Below are 10,417 nucleotides of genomic sequence, written 5' to 3' on the forward strand. Positions count from 1 at the left end.
ACTTTTAAAGCATGCAACATTCTCTCATTTCTCCCACCATTAATTTTTGCCAAGCAATAAGCTCGAGTGCTTGTCACACCTTTGTAGCTGTTAACATTTGTCCATGGGCTACGACCCAGTTCTGTTAACAGAGCTGTGTTACCTGGTGTCCCTGTTAATGGAAAAGGCCGTGTGTACTCCGGTTGCCTAGGCGACAGCCCCAGTGTGCTTTATGTATTCGAGCTGGGCTGGGAGCACTTAAACATAAATCAGCCAGGTCAAGGCAAACATTAATCCTTGCTCCGGAGCTTGTCCTTATTTTTTAAGTTAACGAGCTGGAGCAGAAGCACTAGAGTGTTCTTAGTCTAAAGCCCCCAGTGAATTGCAGGTCAAACGGGTGTGTTTTCTGGTCAAGTGAGTGGCGAGGCACTGAACTGCCGGGCATCATGGCCTTTCTCGGCTGATAGGCTGACAGACAGAGCGAGCGCTTCTGATTACCTCTTCCCTCGTGGTCTCTTGAATCACTAGTGGCTGTTACTTAACGATTTTCATTTCTGCCCTCAGGAAATTAACAAATACCTATTTCTGAAGCACTGGGCTTGGGATCCATGAAGATAGAAGAGTTTTGGGCCTGTTGTCTGCCTTGGGGGCTTGCAACCTAGTTAGGAGCTTGTAAGCTCTGAAAGGCAACCGTTGAGGCAGTACTGGAGTCCTGGAGGGCTGACGGAGCTGAGAGGGGGTTCCCTCTCCTGGACAGAGAGTCAGGAGGAGTTTCGTGTAATTGGCGTTGAAGTTTGGATTCATTTACTCATTCAGCAAGTATTCACTGGAGTCGGAACACAGTTATGAGGAGGCGCCTGCTTTTGTAAAATTTATACTGAGATCCAGGGGGAGGTAGACGGTAAAGGGGTAAACTTTGTTTTGTTTGTTGCTATTTCTTGAGTGCCTAAAACAGCGCCTGGCATACAGTGAGTGCTCCAGGAATGCTTAGCTGGCAGCATGGGGTGTCCATGTGGTTAAGCATAGAGAGCACGGGGGGTGCAAGGTTCAGAGGAGAGTGAAACGGGAGGGAGGGGCGCCAGGAATTTATGAGAGAATGTGCAAGGCCCTGCAGGGACAGGAGAGACTGAGGCACAGGGGCATGGGGAGTCATTTGGAAAGCAAACCGGAGAGCCTTCAGTGGAGGCAGATCATTGGCCTGTCTCACACGGAGCACGCTGATCCTCCCCTCCACCCACTCCCCGCTCTCCCTTTCATTTTTCTTTCTATGTGTATTAAGCACTTGCTGTGTTCCATCCCTGATGGCCACAGAGACACAGGGAGGAATAAGGCATGGTGGGATATTTGACTTGGAAGAGAACAGCTGTCCATCGTGAAAGTTTTAAAGTGAAGAATCCAATTACACAACAATATAGGGAGTTTCATTATGTGGACAAAAACGTTCATGTGTGTTCCGAGCTTTTCTTTGTTGCTCACAGCATTCACATTGACATCTGGTAATTAGTTCAAAGAGAGCAGTTCTGGGAGTTCATCTGTGATTTACTGATACTGATGGATATGCACGTATTTATGTAACTGACACAATCCAATAATTATTATGTAGTAATCTATATATATGAAAGCCTACATGACCATTATAACCGAATGACCAGGATGACCAGTCGCTATGAGGCTCACTGACTACCAGGAGGCAGACGCTCAACCCAGGAGCTGCCCCCTGGTGGTCAGTGTGCTCCCACAGAGGGAGCACCGCTCAGCCAGAAGCCGGGCTCACGGCTGGCGAGCGAAGCTGCGGTGCTACCGAGCTGCAATGGCAGGCGCAGCAGGGCCAGGAGGAGCGGGAGCAGCACGGCATCGGCCCTGGCTCAGGCTCCTCCCTGGCCACCTGCGGCTTTGGCACTGCTGCATCTCTCCTGGCCTGTGGGGATCGGGCCGAAACTGGCAGTCCAACATCCCCCCTGGGGTCCCGGATTGTGAGAGGGCGCAGGCCAGGCTGAGGGACCCCGCCCATGCACGAATCCATGCACCAGGCCTCTAGTTAGTAAATAGAATCGATGTAAACACCAAAAGGCAATTCACATGTTTTTATTGAAAAGACTATGTAAAGAGGATAGAAAACTTGTGCTTATCCTGGGAAGAATGTGTGTGCACAGGGACTTTGGACTTTGCAGAAGACAAAGTATCAGTTTTTTTCTCATTTCTTCCCTCAGGGATAATCCCAGCTAATGGGAAGGTGAACGTGGCTGTCAAGTTTATGCCCTTTCAGTACGGGATGGCACAAGTAAGAATGCAGTTGAGGATTTCCCAGTTCAACTCTCAGCCCTACGAGTGTGTCTTCACCGGAACTTGCTATCCCAACATGGCTTTAAAGTATGGCAGCCGTGGACTGTTTGTGTTCATCCTTAAGCCCTTTTTAAAATCCAGCCTCCCTTCCATTCTGCTTTCCTTCCTTCTCACAGAATGCCATCGAAAACTTACTTCAAATGCACTTTAAAGTATCATGGTAATGCATAGAATGTCTCTATGCTGTAGCAGCCGTTGCTTCTGCCAAGAGGGGAAGCACTGACTGAGATAAAGGGGTTTTTTTTTGGGGGGGGGAATATTCTCTCACTGATGATTACTGGTGTGCTGGTTGAATTTTTGACCAGATGTATATGTTACTGTTCACTCAAGAAATTAACCCATAAGGCCAGAGCAACATAACTCTTCAGAGTTTCCATATACTATTATAACCTATTGAGTGTCTCTCTGAGCAGTATCCACTGCTACTCCCATGGGAAACCCTGATTACACCCGCAACAGGGGAACTGAAATAAGTCCCGTCTCACACTGACTTCTGCGTAAGGCAGGAAGGGAAATGTGCCGCACGGGAGGTGTGTTAAAACACCATCAACATCCAAGTCAGAGGAAAGATGGGAAATGGGGTTAGGTTGTAGATCACTACAAATTTTTTCTGAAGTTCTACTTTCATTTGAATGTGAGCTCGTATTTTTATATCCCGATGTATCTAGTTAACATTATGTTTTATCCTAGTATGCATGATTTTATCAAAGTTAAAAGGAAAATTTGCCACAGTATAAATACTAATTTTGGAAAATCCTTATAAGTATTTCAAAAATGATAAAGAAATAGCTTGATATTCCTCTTCTTGTCACACATAGATATACATTACCTATTTATATCATAAGGCATATTAAAAGTGCAACTTCATGATTTATTATGTATTTATATCATGATTTTCTTCCTAAAGACATCACTTGAGTAGGATTTTTACTTACATATATTTCCACAGACAGGTTCTTAACGACACAAGAGCATTGTATGGAAATGCTGATATACACTATTTCTAAACTGTCATTTTTGGTTTCCCAACTAGTTTAATATCTTATTTTGCACACTCAACATTTTCAAGGACCATGTTTCAATACCTTCATCTCTCCCCACGTGGCACATAACATATAAATTTCACCATGAAGGAGAAAATACCCTGCATCCATGTTCTCTGAAAGTTTCATAGGTTGCTTTTTGTTTCACTGTTGGGTGTGTGACGGACTTACTCGTGTCCTAAATTTGGCATGGCCAAATGTAACTCTCTGTCACTATCTTAGATCCCTTCATTTATTTTTTTTTCTCAACACTAACAATTAGATTTCCTGAGGAGACTGTTTTTTAACACCCTCATTTGTTATTGTTGTTCCCCTATATTTACAGCAGAAGTGATGTCAGGCTCTATAGAGATGTGGAGGCTGAGCCACAGCTCGCTCCCTAACCAAGCGCCGCATCTCTGCACATCACAGCATGTCCATCAGTGTGTGTGTCACCAGCGACAGGTGCTCCCATGCCATGGGCCTTGCGGGATGCCCTTACTTGGGCGCCCATGCTGTGCACTGGGCCTGTTCCATAGTGCTCAGCAAATGCACATTGACAGTCAGAATGAATGAATGTTAGCATAGTCTTAACTTCTATCTGTAATACCCAGGAAATCTGTAATCCTATAAAACAGGTGTTCAGGTATTCTTGCTTAAAGAAATGCTCCATAGGTAGCACTTAGGAATGTAACATAGTCCTACTACATCTCTTTAAATATAACTCTAATAGTTTCCATGGTCATGTTAGCAGCACTATATCTACATATGTCCAAAACCAGTTTGCAGTTGCAGAAAAGATCTCAGACATTTGAATCACCTTTTGAAAGATCTTATTACAAACAGTGGTCATAATCATTCTTTTGCTGTGAAGATAAATCAATGTAAGATTTTTTTAATGTAGTAAACTTAGCTAATGAAAACCAATAGCCTAAAAATAAATTATGCTAGACCATGAGAGCAATTTTTAGCATATCATGTTTCTACTTGTTTTGTTCTTTGTGAATGTAAGTAACAACAGCCATTGGTAAACTATTTTGATGTAAATGGTTATCCTTTGGTATACTGACATTGAATTTATTTTAGTAGATCAATGTTTTAGCACACCAAATTGACCTTCAATTACTAACTAATGGACCATAAGTCATGGTATTATTAGAAGGAAGATAGAAATGGGAATCTTGAGTTGTTTGATTATATACTAATTTAATATGTTTTAAACTATAGATTAGAAGAATTTGAAAGATTAAATATTCTTTCTAAGAAAGTAGAGGTTCCTGCAGAGAAGACAATGACACAGATAAATTTTCACCGACTGCCAGCAAAGTTAAAACCTCCAAAGGTTAAGGTAAGTGGGCATCATGTTAACCATAATGGGAGGAGTGAGAGAGAAGCAAAATAATGACTTTTTCTTCCTGATTTGGTCCCAGGAAATTGAATATCAGAACTTGAGATTTCCAGTAGATTTATCAAATCCATTTGCTGTGGCAACTGTTTTAAACCAAGAACCAGGAAAATTGAAAATTAAAGAATTAAGAGAAGGTAACCAGCTGGGCAGCACCTGGGTAGAATAGGAATGAATTATTGCCTGTGGCATTTACTATTCATGAGCAATAACAACAAAACCCAATTAGGTCGCTGCGTTTTATATTTAGAAATGTGTTTTTCTCTCAGCAAATGATTCTGATTTGATTACCGGTATAATCATTGTCTGCTCCTGTCCTCAGTTTTGGACCAAGGCAATGAGATTTCAAAAACAAGACAGATGAAGGAAGCACTTTTTGAACAGAAAGTCAGACAGGACACTTGCGAAGAGATTGAAAATCACCTTAGATGGTAAATATTGAGCAATTATTTGTATCAAGTGACAATGCTTTGTTTTGAGTAATGGCTTTTTTATATGAGACTGAAATGTCATAACTCTTGACAATTTTGATTCTTTCCCTCCACTGGACCCTCTATTTCAGAGCAAAGTTACTTTTGGGAATAAATCAGTGTGACCACGCTATGCCCTTTCCTACGTGTGGCCAGCCAGTGGCAGAACCAGCGTGCACATGAAGAAGAGGGACACTCCTTGCTGCCCGCTGCTGCCCCGGCCGCCCCCAGTCTCACCACACCAGGAGCCCCATGGGTCTGCTGGGAGCCCAGCAGTACAGGCTGGGGGAGGCTGCGGGTGGAGGTTTTAAAACTCAGATGTGAGATTGCTGCCTGTGCTCCTGCAATCAAAATGGAGCCCTTTTCACAATTTCTTACCAGGTCACACCAGGCATTTCCATGTGTTCAGATTCAGCTAAAAAAAAAAAAAACTTCAGAAACTCTTAAATTAAGCTAAAAATAAAGACTCCAGTAAAGGGTCTTTTAGAGGCCATCTTGTCCATTCCCCTGCCTAAGCGCTCCTCACCCAGCCACCCTGCTTGCATGGGAGGGGGAGGGCCCTTTGTTCTCATGGAAATACCTTCTAGGTCAGCATATGTCTGTATTCAGGGTGTGACCTCAGCTAAATAGGAAGTATGCCAAGTAACTGAAGAGCAGTTTTAATAATTTTTTATTACAGTTGACATACAGTATTATATTAGTTTCAGACGTTCAACCCAGTGATTAGACATTATATAACTTACTGATCATCTCAATGAATCTAGTACCCATCTGTCACCAGACATAGTTATTACAATATCATTGACTGTATTCCCTACCTTGTACTTTACATCCCCATGACTTTTCTGTAACTACCAATTTGTTCTTCTTAATCCCTTCACCTTTTTCACCCAACCTCCCACCCCTCTGGCAACTGACAAAATGTTCTTTACAAGTCTGTTTCTGTTCTGCTTGTTTCTTTATTTTGTTTTATAGATTTAATTAATGTTAGATATGTACTTATTGCCATTTTATTATTCATATTTTTAATGTTTTTCCCCTTCTTCTTAAATAAATCTCTTTAACATTTCTGGTAATACTGGTTAAGTGGTGATGAACTCCTTTAAATTTTTCTTGTCTGGGAAGTTCTTTATATGTCCTTTGATTTTAAGTGATAGCTTTTCTGGGTAGAGTAATCTTGCTTGTAGGTCTTTGGTTTTCATCACTTTGAATATTTATTGCCAATCTATTCTGATCTGCAAAGTTTCTGTTGAGGAATCAACTGACAGTCTTATGGGAGCTCCTTTGTAGGTAACTCTTTATCTTGCTGCTTTTAAGATTCTCACCTTATCTTTAATCTTTGGCATTTTAATTATGATGTGTCTTGGTGCAGCTCTCTTTGGATTCACCTTGTTTGGGACTCCCTATTTCCTATTGTATGTATGTCTATTGCCTTCAACAGGTTAGGAAAGTTTTCCATCATTATTTTTTCACATTTCCTCCTATCTCTCTTCTCCTCTGGCACCCCCATGATGCAAATGTTGGTTCGCTTGAAGTTGTCACAGAGGCTCCTAATACTACCCTCACTTTTTTGGACACTTTTTTATTTTTTTCTATTCTGATTGGGTGTTTTCTATTTCCTTGTCTTCCAAATCTCTGATTTGATCTTCTGCTTCATCTACTCTACTGTTGATTCCCTGTAATGTATTCTTCATTTCAATTAGTGCATTCTTCATTTCTGAGTAGTTCTTTTTATGTTTTCTAGCTCTGTTTTTGTTTCCTACCTCTTTACTGAAGTTCTCAGTAGTTGATTTATTCTTCCCCTGAGTTCATTAAGCTTCCTTATAACCAGTGTTTTGAACTCTGCATCTAGTAGATTACTAGTCTCCATTTTGATTAGCTCTTTTTCTGGAACTTTATTCTGTTCTTTCACTTGGGACATTTTGTTTGTTTCTATGTTATGTAGATCTCTCGGGCTTCATACATCAGCCTTGTGTCATAGGTGTCCTGTAAGGCCCAGTTACACAGCCTTTCCAGTCATCCAAGCTTGGCATTCTAGGTTGGTCCCCATGTGGGCTGTGTACACACTCCTGTTGTAGTTGAGCCTTGATTGCTGTTGGCACCTCAATGGGAGGGATCTACCACAAGCTGACCAGCTGTACACACTGTCTGCAAACACTGTGGAGGGTCAACTGTTCAAGGTTGACCCCACAGAGCAGGACTTTTCAGCAGGGCTCTGGTGCTTGCTGAGTGTATCCTTTGATGGAGATGGTTGGGTGGAGCTTTGATGTGGTCCAAGGCTGGTGCCCACCTACCGGCTCAGTGGGGAGGGACTCAGAAAAGGAACAATGGCCTCTGGAGAAAGCTGACCCTCCAGCTCTTGCCCTGATGCCAAACAATTCAGTTCCTCCCCATATGTCCCTGGTGCCCTTCCAGCAGCTCTCCCAGTGCTGGAGCTCAGAGAGAGTGAGTCTAAGGAAGTCTGTGGATGAGTCCTTTAAGAGGAACACCTGGAACTCCCTCTGCCCTTCATCTCACTCAGTCATAATCCCCATTGGTTTTTACAGCCAGAAGTTATGGGGACTTCTTTTCCTGCCACTGGAATCCTGGGCTGGCAGGCCTGGTGTGGGTCTGGGACCCCTCACTCCTCAGGGGGGACCTCTGCAGCCTAGATATCCCTCCCAATTTGTATTGCCACATGTAGGTGTGGGACCTGCCCATTCTACCAGTTTCAATGTGGCTTCTTCTTTGTATCCTTAGTTGTAGGACTTCTGTTTAGCTAGAATTCAGGCAGTTCTGAATGATGGTTGTTCTATAGGTTAATTTTTATTTTGATGGTGTTGTGGGAGGATTTGCATACCAAATTTACTTATGCACCATTTTCAAAGAGCATTTTAAAAAATATTAATTCCCTATTATAAAAATGAACACATTGTCATGGTAGAAAACTTGAAAAATATTATTTATAAAGTATTGGGAGGGGAAAATAATCACTAAATTTTATCACTCTATATATTCTTTTCAAATAATAATAAAAAAATAAAAAATAATCAGTATGATGCAATGGCCATGTCCTTCCTTCTATGTTTGAAATCACATCCTAAATTCAGTTTCTCCCAACTTTTTTTGTTGAAAGATTTTAAACCTGCCAGTAACACCCATATACAATTGATGGAGGTTCCCCGGTTGTTAACATTATGCCACATATACTTCCCCTTATTTTCTACACACACACACATACACACACACACACACACACACACACACCTTTTTTCTGAACCATTTTAAAGTAAATTGCAGGCATCATGAAGCTTCACTCCTAAAGACTTCAGCATGTAGTTCCTGAAAACAAAGACATTCTCCAACATTACCATAATCACTTCTGGGAAATTTAACATTGTTAAAATAATATTGTAATAATCAGCCCATACACATTACCCAGTTGTCCCATTAATGTCCTTTATACCTGGGTTTTTGTTTTTGGAGAGGAGGAATCCAGGGTCCAATCAAGGCCCATACAATTTATATTTAGTTTTCATTTTTCTTTAGTCTCCTTTCATCTAAAACAGTTCTCCAGAAACACCCTTTCATTCTTTTTTCTTTTTTTAAAATATATTTTTATTGATTTCAGAGAAGAAGAGAGAGAGAGAGAGAGAAACATCAATGATGAGAGAGAATCATTGATCAGCTGCCTCTAGCATGCCCGCAACCTGGGCATTTGCCCTGACCGGGAATTGACCTGTGACCTCCTGGTTCCATCACTGAGCCACGCCAGCTAGACCCCTTCCTTTTGTAAAACCATAGCTACTACTTATTTTTAACATTACCACGTTTCATAATAAATGTATTACATACCAGATATCTTTAAACTGTGATAAAATGCATAAAACATAAAATTCACCATTCTAATAATTTTAAAGTGTGCAGGTATATTCACAATATTGTGTGACTATCACCATTAATTAGCTCCAGAACATTTGCATCACCCCAGAAAGAAACTCTATACCCATTGAGCAGTCATTCTCATTCCCTTCTCCCCTAGGCCTTGGCAACCAATATAGATTTGCCTATTCTGGACATTTCATACAAATGGTATCATACAATATGTGGCCTTTTGCAGCTGGTTTCTTTCATTTGACATGTTTTCAAGGTTCATCTATGTCATAGCATCTATCGGGACTTAATTCCTTTTTATGGCTGAATAATATTGCATAATATGGACAGTCTGCATTTTGTTTATCCATTCATCAGTAGATATTTGGGTGGTTTCCGTTTTTTGGTGATTGTGAATAATGCTGCTATGAACATTTATATACAAGTTTTTGTATGAACCTATCTTCAGTTCTCATGGGCAGAGAGCAAGGAGTGGAATTGCTTGGTCATGTGGTAATTCTATGTTTAACATTTTGCGAAACTGCCAAGTTTTCCAGCATGGCCAACCATTTGATATTCCCATCAGAAATGTTTAAGCATTCCAATTTCTCTACATCCTTGACAATACCTGTTTTTTTTTTATTATTATCATCATCATTATCATCATCATCATCATCGCCATACTAGTGGGTGTGAAGTGGTACATCATTGTAGTTTGATTTTCATTTCCTTAATGACTAATGATGTTGAACATCAGATTTTTAAAAATATATTCTTACTGATTTTAGAGAGGAAGGGAGAGGGAGAGAGGGATAAAAACATCAATGATGTGAAAGAATCATTGATCAGCTGCCTCCTGCATGCCCCCCATTGGTGATCTAGGCTGCAACCCGAGCATGTGCCCTGACCAGAATCAAACCGTGACCTCCTGGTTCATAGGTCAATGCTCAACCACTGAGCCATGCCAGCTGGGCAAACATCAGATTTTTGTATTCATAAATATTTCAGCATGTGTCACTAGAAGATAAGCTTAATTTTATCTTCTAGAGCACATTATTCATCTTAATTATGTTGCTTAAGTCTACAACTTTTCTTCCCAATGATGTCTCCTCCAATACTTCAGCATCCCTTTTCAGTCGTAGAATATAGCTAAGAGACTCCATTCTGATGGGTTCTGGAAGTTGTGTGTGTTTTTTTCTTTCCAGGCAGGTGCACCTTGGTAAAGAACATATGGCTTTTAAATTTATAAAAGACCTTGCTGATGAGCAGCAAAAAATAAACGAGAAATACAAGGTCAGAATTACTTCTAATTGTATATCATGTAGTTCACTAACTATTTTGAATTC

The 10,417-nt window shown here is 40.9% G+C and overlaps 1 protein-coding gene across 1 annotated transcript in view; it reads left to right on the forward strand.

Moving 5' to 3' along the window:
- The window catches only part of CFAP221 (cilia and flagella associated protein 221), an 86,482-nt gene that overhangs the window by 43,625 nt on the left and 32,440 nt on the right, over window positions 1-10,417 (forward strand). The window contains exons 8-12 of the mRNA XM_006769666.2: window positions 2,190-2,349; window positions 4,572-4,692; window positions 4,775-4,886; window positions 5,072-5,180; window positions 10,277-10,364. Coding sequence (XP_006769729.1) covers window positions 2,190-2,349; window positions 4,572-4,692; window positions 4,775-4,886; window positions 5,072-5,180; window positions 10,277-10,364 — 590 coding nt within the window. The remainder of the gene's footprint in view (window positions 1-2,189; window positions 2,350-4,571; window positions 4,693-4,774; window positions 4,887-5,071; window positions 5,181-10,276; window positions 10,365-10,417) is intronic.

The sequence above is a fragment of the Myotis davidii genome, unplaced genomic scaffold, assembly GCF_000327345.1.
Source record: "Myotis davidii unplaced genomic scaffold, ASM32734v1 scaffold3, whole genome shotgun sequence".
NCBI lineage: Eukaryota > Metazoa > Chordata > Mammalia > Chiroptera > Vespertilionidae > Myotis > Myotis davidii.